Genomic DNA, 16,812 nt, shown 5'->3' on the forward strand with positions numbered 1-16,812 from the left:
GCTCTTTCATTCTTTGAATTAAAGTAAAACCAGTGACTTTTTATTTGGTCAGCAGTTCTTTGATGCTGTATCTTATACAAAAAATCTTTTCGTGTTGACCTATCAATATAAACTATCATTTTAATCCTAAAAGTTATTATGATAAAAATATTAACTATCATTATACAACTGATAATAAAATAGGTACCGATTTTAAGGGACTACTATATTCTAAGAACAAATCTGAGCGTTTTCTTTATTTTTACAAGAATGTAAGTATTTTAAAGATGGGTTATTCCCACCTTACATCTCAGGCACCTTTAAATTTATGGGAGCCACACTGAAATGTAATATTCAAGAAGCCTCACCCAGTTTTGCAGCCTCCATTTTTTATCAAATGTGCCTTTTTTTACAGTTTCTAGTACAGAGTAACTAAGTAGTAAATGTTTGTGGAATTTCATCGCCCTCCCCCTAAATTGCTGTTTCTTTTAGTATATATTTTATGTTGAAGTACAACTTGGTAAAAATTAGTAACTTATGTAATTATTACTTTGATTGAAAGAAACTAAGCTATATCCTGTTTTGAATTAAAATGAGATTACTTTTTTTCATATCTGATTTATTAGTAATCCTGATTTCCATTAGCAAGTAAGAAAATATCTAGTATCTGTGCTTCAAAGACTGAAAATTTTACTAATGATTAATATATGCTAGCCATCAGATGTTCTATTTATTTTTCTCTCCAAACTTTTGATTAAAAGGTGAGATTTTATCTTAGATTTCTAATAGCAAGAACTGGTGAATATGAGCTATGGATTAGATTTTGTTTCTTCACCAAGGTCACAGTTTGAGACTTCCCACTCCCTAATCCAACCCCCAGAGACAAATGAGTTGCGTTATTATACCTGATTTGTGATTAACTGTTTTCTTTATTTTATTTCCTTAACCCTTTTTCTTCTTCTACCTCCCTTTTTCTCTCCCTCATTTTACCCCCTTAGTGAGGGTATTTGTTCTTTGTCTACATATTTGTCACGTTAGCTTTTTGTTTGAGAGGTTGATTAATCAACTTGTTTTTCCCCAGATAGGTCTGTGATAAGTAGGTTGTTTGATTTATTAAAATATTTTATAATGAAAAACACAAAGCCATTTTCCTTCCCACAGAACAGTTGCCTTTGCGCCCCCCTTTGTGTTTGATATTGCAGGAGTCCAGTTACTGTAGACACCATATATCCCTTCATGGCTCCTCACCCTGATGAACACCATATGCAGTTAGTTAGGTTGACAGCTTTGGTGTTGCCACTAAATGCATGGGCATACTTACCTCTTCTCAAGGAAGAAAATACCACAACAAAAGAACCACATTATTTTCTCTTAAAACAACTTGTGTCTTCCGAGTGTGTGTTTGTCCTGGTGTTTTGAGCTGGATTTTTGCTGCTGGTAGTGTGCAGTAAATGCTGACTTTGTGGCATGAATGATCTTTACAACAAGCAGAACCTCCCAGCCATGAGAAAGATTTGATATCTGTGTTATGAAGTGCTTGTAAATTGTAGTGGAAGGAATTGACAAGTAAGAATTTTATAATTTGTGGCTGTCCATTGTCCCTATGGGCTGTCAATGATTACAATTTGAAAATCTCAAAGTATACATGATTCATATCTTAGGAAGATTAATTGCATTAATTAAAATTTTAACAAAGTCTCCCTTTGATTAGAACAAATTGTTAGTTAAGACCACTAGAAAGCATCAACTGGCTGTATGATCCCTGTATTCCTCAACTGCTTTCAAAAAATTAGAATGATTTGCCAATACCTGGTAGAACTGATCACTTTGTTGTTTTATGGTTAATTGAACAATTGTGTCTTTGAAGTCTGCACCTCTCTCAAATGTTTTGTGTAGCTTTGAAATTTGTGTTACATATTATTTTAAACCCAATAAAATAACTATATTTTCATAATTATTTTTTCTTTTAGATCATTTTCACAAAAAGAGAATTTGGCAACTACACAGTTTTCAGGCAAAATTGTTTTAAAATTGAATTCATAAAACTACTAAGCCTTCCTCCCTTCCTTCTTTCTGTTTTGAGGAGTATCCCAGTTTAGCTAGTATTTGGTGTCATTTGTGAGCTAGTTCTGTGATGGCATTTACTGCGTGATATCCATTTAATCCATCAGTGTGAAAGCAACAAGACCTTATTTTCTCCCTTTTGTAGGAAATGACACTCTACGTTTTTGTTTTTGACATCTTTAATTTCAGAGGTTGCCAATGATCAGATCAGGATCAAGATTGACTTCAAATATTTTAGTAAGAAATGGAAAGAAAAATGAGATCTTAACTTTCTAGTCTCCTAAACTACACATCATTGAGAAACAAGCTATATGGATGTGAAATTTGGGATAGAGGCTTAAGCTGCTTGAGCACCTTTTATCCCATAATAGTTGTAGAATATGAAGATCTGAATTTCCATAGGGGCACTGATATTTCATGGCCAACAATGTTTTTATTGTTGTTTTTTAAAATATATTTTTATTGATTTCAGAGAGGAAGGGAGAGGGAGAGAGAGAAACATCAATGATGAGAGAGAATCATTGATTGGTTGCCTTCTACATGCCCCCTATTGGGGATCAGCCTGCAACCCCGGGCATGTGCCCTGACCGAGAATCAAACTATGGCCTCCTGGTTCATAGATTGATGCTCAACCACTGAACCACACTGGTCAGGTAACAATGGGTTTCTTAAGGCCGTGTCATTTTAAATTGGCGTGAGGTCTGGTTATTGCTTCTCTAAATATGTATATGCGCCTGCCTTCAAATGAACTTATTTGCAGTAGTGGTGCTAACTTGCTTTAACATTCTTGCCGACAATTCTAATGGGCCTTAACACGGTCTACTTTATATAGTCATATCACAGGTTTTGGGAAGGATTCAGTCCAAATTTTGGGGGTGAATTTCTATACACAAGAAATATATGAGCTTTAAAAATTAAGAGGTTTGATTCTGTTTTGAATTTGGATATCAAATGAATCTAAGCACATGACATTTTAATGCTGTTTATCTTTTCAAATAGATTTACCTTCTAATGCATGTGACAATAGGACTTTGCTCATCAGCTGGAACATATATTTCAGAGGAGTTGTTACCTAAAATATTATCATAAGGCATAAGAAAACACATGATTTAAGTTGCCTTTCATGAACATAATTAAGAATTAATAAGCTAGTACTGATGGCTAGTCCCCAGAATTTCCAGTTTTGCCTTTTGTGACCTGTGTTATTAAAAGTCCATTATTTTTACAGACTTTATTAAATTGGATCTTATTAAAGCATTCTATATTTGCATTTGGTCTTTCATAATTCATTATTATTATGACATTTACTTTTTACCATCAGATCTGAAAACATATCATAAGCTACCCTTTTCTCTTGAAAGAAATGCTAATTTCAAACAGTCCTCTAATAGAAGAGAAAAGCTTTATCAGTTTTTTCATTTATTCCAGATCGTGTTAAGAATACTAATGCTAGACTTCGGTATGCTAATATCTGAGCTTTTTTTGGTCAAAAGCTTAGAATTATTATTTTTATCCCTTACTACGTATGAAACTAAAAGATCTGCTACTATTGGAGAAAACACGATTCTAAAGTACAATTCTTGTTTCTAAAAACTTGTGGAAATGTTGCTAAATGCTCTTTATATTAGGATAATGGTAGTCAATTTAACTTTGTACCTTGAAATATTTGTCCTATTTAAGAAATTGTTTTCTGTTAAAATTCATTTTGTTTGTTTTCTCATAGTTTAGGGTAGTACAGCTTACAGTGTTTAAGACTAAGAATCCTATGCTGTCAGCCTCATGTGGCATTTAGGGTGTGTTGCCTGCTTTTCCAAATGATCATCATTTCTATATCATTTATTAGGTAGTGGAAAATTCAATATAGCAAGACTTTACATATTGATATCAAACAAGCTGTCTAATTTTAACAAATTCAGCAAGTTTTATGTTGGGATACTAGTAAATTTATTAAACTCTGAAATGAAGCTTACTTTGCATTTTATCTCATTTTAGATTTCTGACCATGTGCAATAGACACTTTGGCAGTGTTATTGCACAAACTATTCGGACTCAAAAAACAGACCAGTTTCCACTTTTTCTGATTATTATGGGAAAGCGATCATCTAATGAAGTATTAAATGTGATACAAGGTAAAGTACATGTCACAAGGGGAGTACAGTGCCTTGTGTATATGATAACCTACAATATTTACTGTCAAAGCTGACAGCCATCTTTTATATTGGTGAATATTTTTGCATTTGAAAATATAGAACTTCTTGAGGAAGAAAAACTTCAAAAAGTATAGGTACTATGAAAAATGAAATACTCTGTATGAAAATCCAACAGAAATGCCTTAATAAAGTTACACAGCCCTTGAGACATAGGATAATCATGTTAAATCTTCAGTATTGCTTAATTCCCTAAACTAGCAATTAAGTCATAACCAGTTGTCAAATATGACATTTCATGTATGTATATATACCTAGAGATTTGCTGAATGTATGATTAGTTGAAAGAAATGCTTATCTTTAGTTATCTAGAAAGTTCAATGACTTGATACTACGAATGGAATTGTTTACAAGGTGAATCCATCTCTAAGATGCAACTCCGATGCATGAAGTTATTAGGTTACCTATGAATTTAAACTTCCAAAAAAAATTAATCTTTAAATTCTTTACTAAAAAAATAAGTGAATGATTTTTTATTGATTAGCATAAAATATTGCCTTATTCATGGCAAAGCTTAAATTGAAAATAATATCTCTTTCCTATGCCACAGGTAAAAAGATGTTTCAGGTGCACACACTAAATAAAACCTAAGTATTTTATGTTTTCTCTATAATTAGAACATTCCGTTCCATAAATAATGATAAAGAACTGCTCATCTGCCCTGGCCAGTTTGCTCAGTAGTTAGAGCGTTGGCCCATGGACAGAAGTGTTTTGGTTCAATTTTTGGTCAGGGCACATACCCAGGTTTAGGGCTCGATCCCCAGTAGGGGGCTCTTAGGAGGCAGCCAATCAATGTTTCTCTCTCTCCCTTTCCCTTTCTCTAAAATCAATAAAAACATACTTTAAAAAATACTCGCTTTCTTGTCTTCATAACTATGTGAGGTCAGATTGCTTCATAAATTTCAACTAAGACAATCTACACTAATAAAAGAGAAAAATGGTAATTGGCGTACGGCGATACCTTTTTCATTGGCTAATCAGGGCTATATGCAAATTAACTGCCAACTAAGATTGGCAGTTAACTGCCAACTAAGATTGGCAGTTGGCAAATTAGCCGCCATCTTGTTGGCAGTTAACTGCCAATCTTAGTTGGCAGTTAACTGCCAATCTTAGTTGGCAGTTAACTGCCAATCTTAGTTGGCAGTTAACTGTCAATCTTAGTTGGTAGTTAATTTGCATATAGCCCTGATTAGCCAATGAAAAAGGTATCGCCGTACGCCAATTACCATTTTTCTCTTTTATTAGTGTAGATTTACTATAGAAGTAGATATGAGAATCCAATTTACTCTGTTAAGCCACACATTAAAGAGATTTTTTTTAAAAGTTAGACAATCCTATTCTTTTCACTAATCTTTTTCTATTGGAACATAGAGTCATTTTTCATAAAAAATGTGACATTTATATTAACACGTAATAACTTTATTATTGTCACTTCTAAAAGATTTGATAAGTATGTTTTAAATATTTCAGTTTTAATTTCTATCACAGTAAATGTTGATAACTATAACCCACATACAATTCTTTAGGGATCTCAAGAATATAAAGGGATTCTGAAGCCAAAAATTTTGAAAACCACTACAGTAAGCTATAAAGAAGAAATTTGCCCTGAACTTCATTAACTGGTATCTTTTCTCCATCTTGGATCATTAAGGGCTTAAGTATAAAGTACCCATAAGACCAGTTTGGCAGTGAGTCCTTACAGTTAGGGTTGAAGCATCCTATATAATAAAAGCCTAATATGCTAAGTGTCTAGTCGTCCAGTCAGCCATTCAACCAATCAAAGCGGCCTTAGCATATCATATGCTAATAATATACTAAGGTCGCCCAACTGCTCACGATGATGTGCACTGACCACAAGGGGACAGGTGCTCCGACCGATAGATTAGCTTGTTGCTGGGGTCCAGCCAATCGGGACTGAGCTAGACAAGCCAGACATGCCCTGGAGCCCACCCGCAATCCCTCCCCAGCTGGCCAACCTCCCATGTCCCTCCCCGGCCCCAGTCGTGCACCGGTGGGATCCCTCGGCCTGGCCTGCACCCTCTTACAATCCGGGACCCCTTGGGGGATGTCAGAGAGCCAGTTTTGGACCTATCCCGCAGGCCAGGCCGAGAGAATCCACTGGTGCACGAATTCGTGCACTGGGCCTCTAGTAGTTTATAAGCATTGGCTTAAGCCTGAAAATTAATGGTCAGTATTTAGTCAATTTTACCACTATGAATGGTATTTTCCCATTGATGATTCCAGTACCCTCCATAAAGTATTCATGCCTTGAACTCTGAGTCATATGCACTACAGTTTACAAATAAGAAATGAAAACCCAAGTATTTGCACAGGAACAAAATCTGCATTCAACTTGATCCTAAACTTTTTGCCATTTATCATGTCTGTTAATAATAACTACCAGTGATTATGCCTGTATTATGTACTAGGCACTTTATATTATCTCTAATCCTTCTACGAACCCTACAGAGATAGTGTTACCTTTATTTTGTAGATAAGAATATTGATCCTTAGAGAGCTACAGTCAATCACTCATTCACTTATTTATTTGTTTATTAAGTGAATATTTGTTAAACTCTCATCATGTGCTAGATAATTTCTAAGTACTAGATCATAGTGGTGAAACTAGGGTTATAACTATGACTACAAAACCAGTTTTAACTAGATAAGAGCATATTAGTTCGTATATTTTTTAGATTATAGTTATTATGATTAATTCTAGAATGACTTCCCATTTTATAATAATTAAGTTTGACAATCGCCATGTGTTGCTAGGTAACACAACAGTGGATGAGTTAATGATGAGACTCATGGCAGCAATGGAGATCTTCACAGCCCAACAACAGGAAGATATAAAGGATGAGGTAAGGTGAAAGTTTAAGTAGACATTTACTAGAATTTTGATGAGTGATTTGTCAAATGGTGATGCTTGCCTATGTCATGATTGATAAGTAAGAATGATAAAGAAGCATTTCCAGATTAAGCAAGACTTTTATGTCATTGAGTTTACCTTGCAGTCCACTCTTTTCATGACCCCATGACCCAACAATTTTTTTAACTTTATGGACATTTATGCTTTGCTGGATTTGGTGTGATGGCAGGAGGTGAATTTGTAGGAAATGAATTCCAAAGCGTACTAGTATTTACAGAAGAAACTACAGTCCAGGAAATCTTGTCTACTATATGGGTTTTTTACTCACTTTTAAGGTCCTTTTTACTCTTTTTAAATATGAGATTGACTAGCAATAAACATAGTTTGCATTTGAACATATTTTTTAAGCACTGTGAGCATTAGCAAAAGATCTCCAAAATTCTGAATTCCTCTGTTTCTTGAATATATTCATGTGGTATAGAGATCATGAGTATAGAACCTCAAATAAAATACTGATAACAGCAATGTTGATAATGACAAAGGTTGTCAACACTTAATGAATATTTATCATGTGCTCCTCAAAACTTATGATCCTCAAAACAACCCCATGCGGTTCTATATGAATCAGACAGTCTGGCAGGATCAGGTGGCACTTTCAAACTGAGTGAATTGAAAAGAGTTTAATAAGGGAACTGTATAAAGATATGGACAGGGTTAATGGAAGTCAGCAATGGATAATACAGAGCCTAGGGCTTAAGGGAGCCATTACCATCCTTATGGTTAAAGTCCTAGGAATGGTGTGTGGAGAGGACTGTTTCTGATAGAGGGATATAACCAGCCCTTGGTGACCTGGTAGGGAATAAACTGCTAGTACCTCCTATTCATCTAACCCAACTAGAACTTCCATGGGCAAAAAGCTAGGTAGAGCATGGATACTGAGGGGCAATGGAAGATAATCTAGCACAGATAGGTACTGTTTTCTTCATTTTTCAGATGAGAAAACTAAGGATCAGAAAGTTAATTTACCCAAGGTCATACAGCTGGTTGAACCTATAATAATCTTAAGTGATCATTAGTGCTTTATCAGTCAAGAAATTTCTAGATTTGGAAAACAGCTTTAAGACAAAATAAGAAACAAATATTAACATTTGCTTATTTGAGATCCTAAGTTCACAGCTATTAATAAAAACATTTTTAATTTTGTTTCTTTTTAATTAAATTATGAAAATATTTTTGTAGAACAGATGAGGGAGAGTATGATTTCTGAGCAAAGATGAAAAGTTTATAGGTATAGTGAATGTTTTCAATAGAATACCCTTTATCCATTGCAAACGGGACATGTAGACAATTTTAATATAATCTTGTATATTGTATTTTATTTACTTGTGTGTCTTTCATAAACCTGAGTTTGTTAAAAGAGCAAGATTATATCATATTCATATTTGAAACTCTATATTCCCTGACATTATACCTAGCAGTAGGCACTCAAATGTTTGTCTCCCTTGTTGGTTTTGCTTAGTGGTTAGAATATTGGCCTGCAGACCGAAGGATCTTGGATTTGATTCCTGGTCAAGTGCTTGTACCTCAGTTGCAAGTTCAATCCCCAGCCCCAGTCAGGGGGCACATGTGGTAGGAAACTAGTCAATGTGTCTCCCTCACATCGATATTTTTCTCTCTCTCCCCCTTCCTTCCTCCCTTTCACTCTCTCTAAGAATCAATGGAAAAAATATCCTCAGGTGAGGATTATAAATAAATAAATAAATAAATAAATAAATAAATAAATAAATAAATAAAATGCCAAATGATTGGATAAATGAATAATTGGAAGAATTTACATGAAATAATATTATTTCAAAAATAATACTTCAGTGATTCTGCTAACAGAATCATTCATGAATATAATTTTAACTGGAAGCTTAAGATATCTTATTTGAAATGTTTAAAAAGTAAAGGCAAGCCCGGCCAGTGTGGGTCAGTGGTTTGACATCAATCCAGGAACCTGGAGATCAGGGTTGGATTCCTGGTCAGGGTACATGCTTGGGTTGTGGACTTGATTCCCCAGAATGGGGCCTGCAGGAGGCAGGTGATTGATGATGTTTCTCTCTCATTGATGTTTCTCTCTAACCCTTTCCCTTCCTCTCTCTCTAAAAATCAAGAAAAACATACTAAGAAGAAAGTGAAGGTAAATTCACAATTACAAGGAACAGTGTTTTTTATCACATAGACTCAGCAGATAGGAAATTATTATGATCTATGCATAGTCCTTCCAAAAGAAGTCTTTAAACTTAGAAAAGCTTTTCTTAGGAACACTCTACTTACCACCCAAATAATAATTTTCATGAAGGCACTCTAAAAACAGAGAAGTCCTTACCTCTTGCAGTTAAATTTCAATAAAAATTTCATTAATATGGAGCCTTGGATTTTTCCTGTAACCCTCATATTCAATTTTGTGCTAAGTATTAAAGGAATTAAAGTCAATTTCTTTACCAATGAATTATGAGGAACACAAAATAAGATAAAAGAATGAACTGAGAATATGCATGCAGATATTGTGCTTTCCTATTATACAGCATAATCTGTAAATCTGGTACTAATGAGACATAAGATTTAAATGTCTGAAGATTGTATTTAGTAAATTATTGTCAAATCAATGCCTCTCTTCTAGGATAAACATAATCTTGAAAGGCAACAAACCTATTATTACAAATTCCTAACTAAGTACAGTAGTTCATTATTTTGAAATGTCATTGTCATTTTATAGAGTAACAGATAAACATCTTTCTACCATATACCTGATTAGCTTTCCCTCAAAGTAAATGAAACACTGACTATTAAGAAAAATTACAAACAACAGTTTTACAACAATAAAAGTAACCTAGTGAGCATTAAAACTGTAAACTAGTTATAACATTGTAAACTAGCTAGAACAAGGCTAAAAGCAAAAATAGACTGTGGCTATTGTCATAGAGTGCTAATTGCTTTCCTCCTTTTTGTTGCCAATAGCCCCTCATTGGAGCAAAGCACCTCTCTGTCCCCAGGATCTAGCCCAGTACTATATATTTAATAAATGCTCAGTAAGCACTTACAAAACCAAACTGATAATCATTAATGAAAATGTCTATGAAAAAGCTTTAGGCAGTTCTGTCAAAAAGAGGCTCATTTAATGTATTCTTCTTCCTCCTCCTCTTCTTCCTTCTCCTCCTCTTCCTCTTCTTCCTCTTCTTACTCCTCCTCCTACTCCTTCTCCCCCCGTCCTCCTCCTTGGTTGTAGGTCCTTGCCTGCGAACTTTCTGTTGATAAATCAGCTGACAGTTGTATGTGCACTCTCTTGTAGGTAACTAACTGCTTTTCTCTTGCTGCTTTTAAGATTCTCTCTTTGTCTTCAACCTGTGGCATTTTAATTAAGATGTGTCTTGGTGTGGGCCTCTTTGGGTTCATCTTGTTTGGAACTCTCTGTGCTTCCTGGACTTACAAGTCAATTTCTTTTACCAGGTAGGGGAATTTTACTGTCATTATTTCTTCAAATACGTTTTCAATATCTTGCTCTCTCTCTTCTCCTTCTGGCACCTCCATAATGTGAATGTTGGTACTCTTGATGTTGTTCCAGAGGCTCATTATACTATCTTCATATTTTTGGATTCTTTTTTCTTTTGGCTCTTCTGATTGGATGCTTCTTGCTTCTTCATATTCCAAATTGTTGGTTTGATTTTTGGAATCCTCTACTGTTGAAACCCTATAAATTATTCTTTGTTTCAGTTAGTGTATGTTTATTTTCTGACTGGACTTTTTTTACGTCATTGTTTTTTTGTTTTGTTTTTTAAATATATTTTATTGATTGTCTATAGAGAGGAAGGGAGAGGGATAGAGAGTTAGAAACATCGATAAGAGAGAAACATCGATCAGCTGCCTCCTGCACACCCCCTACTGGGGATGTGCCTGCAACCAAGGTACATGCCCTTGACTGGAGTTGAACCTGGGACCCTTCAGTCCGCAGGCCAACGCTCTATCCACTGAGCCAAACCAGTTAGGGCTTTTTTTACATTTTTGACATTCTCGCTAAGATCCATGAAAGTCTCACTAAGTTCCTTGAAGCTCTCATTAAAACCCTTGAGTGATCTTATAATCATTGTTTTGAATTCTGTACCTAGTAGCTTGCTTCCTTTCATTTCTTTTATTTGTAACATGTTTCTTTGTCTCCACATTTTGGCTGCTTCCCTGTGTTTGCTTCTATGCATTAGCTAGAGCTATTATGTTTCCTGGAATTGGTAGAGTGGCCTTGTGTATTAGGTGTCCTATAAGGCCCAGTGGCTCAGCTTCCCCAGTCACCTGAGCTGGGCACTCTAGATTCTCCCCTGTGTGGGCTGTGTACACACTCTTCTTGTAATTGAGCCTTTATTGCTGTTGGCATCACTGGAAAGAATTGACTTTCAGGCCAGTTGGCTGTGAGGACCAACTGTGTCTACAATGGAAGAGTTGCTATGCAGGAGATACCCTTATGGAGTAGCACTTGCTTCATTGGGTCTTTGGTGCTCACTGAGCCTGCCCCTTGAGTGTGTCACTTCTGGATGCATAATCCAATAAGGTCTGAAGCTGTCCACTGGAGGCTCTAGGGCCTCCCAGGACGTGCAAAGTCAGCCATTGCCTGGAGCCACCCAGCAGGAGCTACAGAGAGAACTGCAGATGGCTGCTACTTGTATTGCACTAGGAAGTGCCCAGACGAGGTTCACAGCAAGGCAGGTTGGTGCTAATGCCAGGTCTTGGGCCTTTTATTGGTAGGTTTGGGGCACACTGGCTCCAGCTGCTGCTTGTTCAAGAGATTTTAGCAAAGTTTGAAGCCTGAGCCAGGACAGGCTATTCATATGGAAAAGCTGCTGCAAACAGCTTGGGTGGGGCTACAGATTGGATGAGGTGGGGTTTCAGGGAATCACCAGGGTGGAGCAAACAGTGTGGGCCACACTGATGGAAACTCAGATATGGCTGCCAGTCAGCTCTACAACAAGAGAGGTCCCAGCATAGGAACAATGACCCCTGCGAGCACCCCTGTCTGGAAGAAAGCCACCCCCTAGTTCCTGCCCGGATAGTCAAGTTCTTCCCTGTATGTCCCTGGATTCCCCCCAAAGCTGCTGCCCAGTGCTGGAGCTCAGAGGAAGCAGGACCATGTAAATTTGTGCATGGGCCCTTTAAGAGGAACACCCATGACTCCAGCAGTCTCCATGTCACTCAGCCACAATCCTTGCTGATTTTCACAGCCTGAAGTTACAGGGACTTCTCTTCCCAGCTCTAAACCCTGGGCTGGGTGTCTGGTGTGCAGCTGGGACCCCCCTGCTTCTCACAGGAAGCCTTGGAGATATCCCTCCCAACTAAAAATACTCCACATATGGGTGTCAGACTAGCTCGTTCCATGACTCTACACCTCCTACCAGTGCTTTCTTCTTTACTTCTCTAGTTGTAGGGCTTCCATTCTGCCAGGTTTCAGGTGGTTCTGAATGATGGTTTTTCAGTTTTCAGTTGTAGTTTTGATGTGGTTGTGGGAGGCAGGGAGTACAGGCATTTACCTCCACCACCATCTTGGTTTCCCTAATTTTATTTTCTTGAAGGATCCTTGTCTAGTTTTGGTATCAGGGTAATACTGGCCTTGTATCATTAGTTTGGAAGAGTTTGCTCCTCTTATTAATTCTTCTTTAAATGTTGGTAGAAATCACCAGTGAAACCATCTGGGCCTGGACTATTCATATTTTCTATTTCATCCTGATTCATTCATGTTAGGTTTTATGTTTCTTGGAATTTATCCATTTCTTCTAGGTGATCTCATTTGTTGATTGTATAATTGTCCATAGCCGTCTCTTATGATCCTTTGTATTTCTGTGGTATCAGTTGTAACAGCTCCTCTTTCATTTCTGATTTTATGTGTTTCAGTTCTCTTTTTTCTCAGTGAAATGGTTTGTCAATTTTTTTATCTTAAAAAAAACAGCTGTTAGTTTCATTGATCTTTTTATTGTCTTTTAAGACTCAATATATTTAATTTATTTCTGCTCTGATCTTTGTTTTTTCTCTCCTTCTTCTAAATTTGGGCTTTGTTTGATTTTTTTTTTATTCCCTTTAGATGTAAAGTTAGATTGTTTATTTACAATCCCTCTTGTTTCTTGATACATGCATTTATCTCTATGAACTATTCTCTTAGGATTTCTCTTGCCCATATGTTTTAGTATGTTGTATTTCCATTTCCACTTGTCTTTAGTCATTTTTTATTAATCTTTTGATTTCTTCTTTGACTCATTGTTTGTTCGGTAGCATGTTGTTTAATCTCCACATATTTGTGAATTTTTCAGTTTTCTTCTTGTACTGATTTCTAGTTTTATGCCATTGGGTGAGGAAAGATGCTTGATATGACTTCAGTTTTCTTAAATGTATTAAGATTTGTTTTGTGGCCTAACATATGGGATCTGTTCTGAAGAATGTTCCGTATGTGCACTTGAGAAGAATGTGTATTCTGTTGCTTTTTCATGAAATGTTCTGTATATGTCTGTAAATGTCTAAAATGTTTCCTTATTGATTTTATATCTGGATGAAAATGGGTATTAATATCTCCTGCTATTATTTTATTGCTGTCTATTTCTCTCTTTAGGTCTATTAATATTTGCTTTATAGTTTTAGAGCTCCTATATTGGGTACATAAGTATTTTAAGAGGATTTTTTAACCAGTGTGATATTGTGAAGTGATCAGGTGGATGAAGCTCTGGGAGCACCTAACCTGGGTGAGCTGGACATGCTGTGTAAGCAGGGAGCTCACTTGACATGGAGCACACAAAAGGGTTCTTGCATTCTCTGAATGCAAGCTATAAGGCAGATGGAGTAGGTGAGAATGAAGATAATAATAGCTACTCTTCAGGATCCGGCTACATGCCATGCATACTTCTGGTCTCTAGGGCAGTATTTCTCAGTGTAATTCCTGGACTACTGGAGTACTCAGCTACCTACCAAGAATTCCAAGCAGCTAGGTATGAAAAAGCATCCCCTTCCCCTGGAGATTTGTCAGACCATTCCCTTTCTATGCCCCTGATTCAATTCTATTCACCAGTTTATTCTGTTCATCAGATTTTTTATTCACTTGATTTTTAAATTCACTTGTTGATAGGTATGTATTTATTGTCACTTTGTTGTTCATAATTTTTATCTTTACCTTTTTCTTCTTCTTCCTCTTCTTAAAGAATACCCTTCAGCATTTCTTATAATACTGGTTTGGTGGTGATGAACTCCTTTAGCTTTTTCTTGTCTGTGAAGCTGTTTATCTGACGTTCAATTCTAAATTATAGCTTTGCTGGGTAGACTAATCTTGGTTGTAGGTTCTTGCTATTCATCACTTTGAATATTTCTTGCCACTCCCTTCTGGCCTGCATAGTTTCTGTTGAGAAATCCGCTGACAGTCATATGGGTACTCCCTTGTAGGTAACTAACTGTTTTTTCTCTTGCTGCTTTTAAGATTCTCTCTTTGTCTTTTGCTCTTGGCATTTTAATTATGATGTGTCTTGGTGTGGTTCTCTTTGGATTCCTCTTGTTTGGGGTTCTCTATGCTTCCTGGATTTGTAAGTCTATTTCTTTGACCAAGTAGGGGAAGTTTTCTGTCATTATTTCTTCAAATATGTTTTCAATATCTTGTTCTGTCTCCTCTTCTGGCACCCGTATAATTTGGATGTTGGTACACTTGAAGTTGTCCCAGAGGCTCCTTACACTATCTTCATACTTTGGGATTTTTTCTTTTTTCTTTTTTTCTTTTTCTTTTTTTTTTTTTTTTTTTTTTTTGCTTTTCTAGTTGAGTGTTTTTTGCTTCATCGTATTTCAAATCTTTGACTTGCTTCTTGGGATCCTCTGTATTGCTGTTGGATCACTGTATATTATTCTTTATTTCAGTCAGTGTATGCTTAATTTCTAATTGGTCCTTTTTCATATCCTTGAGGGTCTCACTAAATTTCTCAGAGGTTTCTAGAAGATTCTTGAGTAACCTTATAACTGTGATTTTGAACTCTATATCCAGTAGTTTGCTTTCCTCCATTTCTTTCATTTGTGACCTATTTCTTTGTCTCCGCATTTTGGCTGCTTTCCTTTGTTGATAGAGTGGCTTTGTGTGCTAGGTGTCCTATAGGGCCCAGTGGCTCAGCCTCCCTAATTACCTGAGGTGGACACTCTTGTTGCACCCCTTTGTGGGCTGTGTGCACAGTCTTGTAGTTAAGCCTTGATTGCTGTTGGTATCACTGGGAGGAATTGACCACCAGGCCAATTGGCTGTGAGGACCAGTTATGTCTACAATGGGAGAACTACTGTGCTGGATACACCCTTATGGGGCAGGACTTGCTTCAGTGAGGCTTTGGTGCTCACTGAGTCTGCCCCTTGAGTGTGTCGCTTATGGATGTGAAGAGTTGTACTCTGTTATGGTCTCACACTGACCACTGGATACACTGGTTCTTGGATCTCCAAGGAGGTGCAAAGTCAGCCACTGCCTGAGGCCACCCAGCAGGAGCTACAGAGAGATCTGTAGGTTCCTCCTCTTTATTTGGGATTTGGAAGTGCCCAGATGAGCCCAGCTGTGTAGCAACACAGGCTCCTGTCAAGCCTTAGGTCTTCTTTGTGAAGCTTTGGCGCTCTCTGACCCAGCTGCAGTTTGTTAGGTTTTAGGTTGCAAGAGGGACAGGCCATTCATATGCAAAAGCTGCTGCGCACAGCTTGGGTGGGGTTGTAAATTGGGTGGGGCAGGGTCTCAGGGAATCACCAGGGCGGAGCAACCAGCCATGGCTACCAGTCAGCCCCACCTCAGAGAGGTTTCGGGTCTGTTTCACGCGGCCCCCTGCAGGAATAATGAACGCTGCAAGCACCTCTGCCAGAAAGCTGCCCTCGCGTTCAAGCCCGATGCCAGACAGTGCAGTTTCTCCCCGTATGAGTCTGGGTCCCCAGCGTCTTGCCCGGAACTGGACTTCAGAGCAATCGGGAGCTTCTATCTCCCTCCCAATTGAAAAAGAACACTGCGTACCCAGTTGCCAGCCCATTTCTGCGCGCACCTGTGTACCTCTGGACTTCCACACCTCTGCACTTCCTACCAGCCTCAATGCGCTTTTCTCTTTTTTTCTACTTGTAGAACTTCCACTCAGCCTGCCTTCCCGTGCTTCTGGGTGATATCCGTTTTGTCTTTTAGGTGTAGTTTTGATGTGGTTGTGCTAGGCAGCAAGTACATGTGTGTAGCTATGCTGCCATCCTGGTTCCTCTATTTGTATTGATTTTAGGGAGAGGAAGGGCAGGGATAGAGAGATAGAAACATCGATAAGAGAGAAACATCCATTGGCTGTCTTCAGTATGCCCCCTACTGGAGACTAAGCCCAAAAACCGAAAATTGGCATGTTCCCTAACCAGAGATAGAATTGTGACCTCCTGGTTCATGGGTCGATGCTCACCCACTGAGCCACACCAGATGGGCTAAAGTCCACTTCTTTACCAATAAATTATGGGGAACATAAATTAAGATGGAAGAGTAAACTGGGGATATGCCTGTAAATACTGTGCATTCGTACTATTATAAAACATAAGCTATTCATCTGGTATTAATAAGATTCATTGATGAAAAAAGTAATAAAATCCAATACCATTTTATAATGAAACCATATAACACACTAGGAATGTAAGGGAACTTCCTCTACATAATAA

At 37.3% G+C, this 16,812-nt stretch overlaps 1 protein-coding gene across 1 annotated transcript in view; it reads left to right on the top strand.

Moving 5' to 3' along the window:
* FAF1 (Fas associated factor 1) overlaps positions 1-16,812 on the top strand; it is a 387,465-nt gene that overhangs the window by 300,728 nt on the left and 69,925 nt on the right. The window contains exons 14-15 of the mRNA XM_081087160.1: positions 4,036-4,172; positions 7,026-7,114. Coding sequence (XP_080943286.1) covers positions 4,036-4,172; positions 7,026-7,114 — 226 coding nt within the window. The remainder of the gene's footprint in view (positions 1-4,035; positions 4,173-7,025; positions 7,115-16,812) is intronic.

Source organism: Myotis nattereri (assembly GCF_964212035.1).
Source record: "Myotis nattereri genome assembly, chromosome: 3".
Taxonomy (NCBI): Eukaryota; Metazoa; Chordata; class Mammalia; order Chiroptera; family Vespertilionidae; genus Myotis; species Myotis nattereri.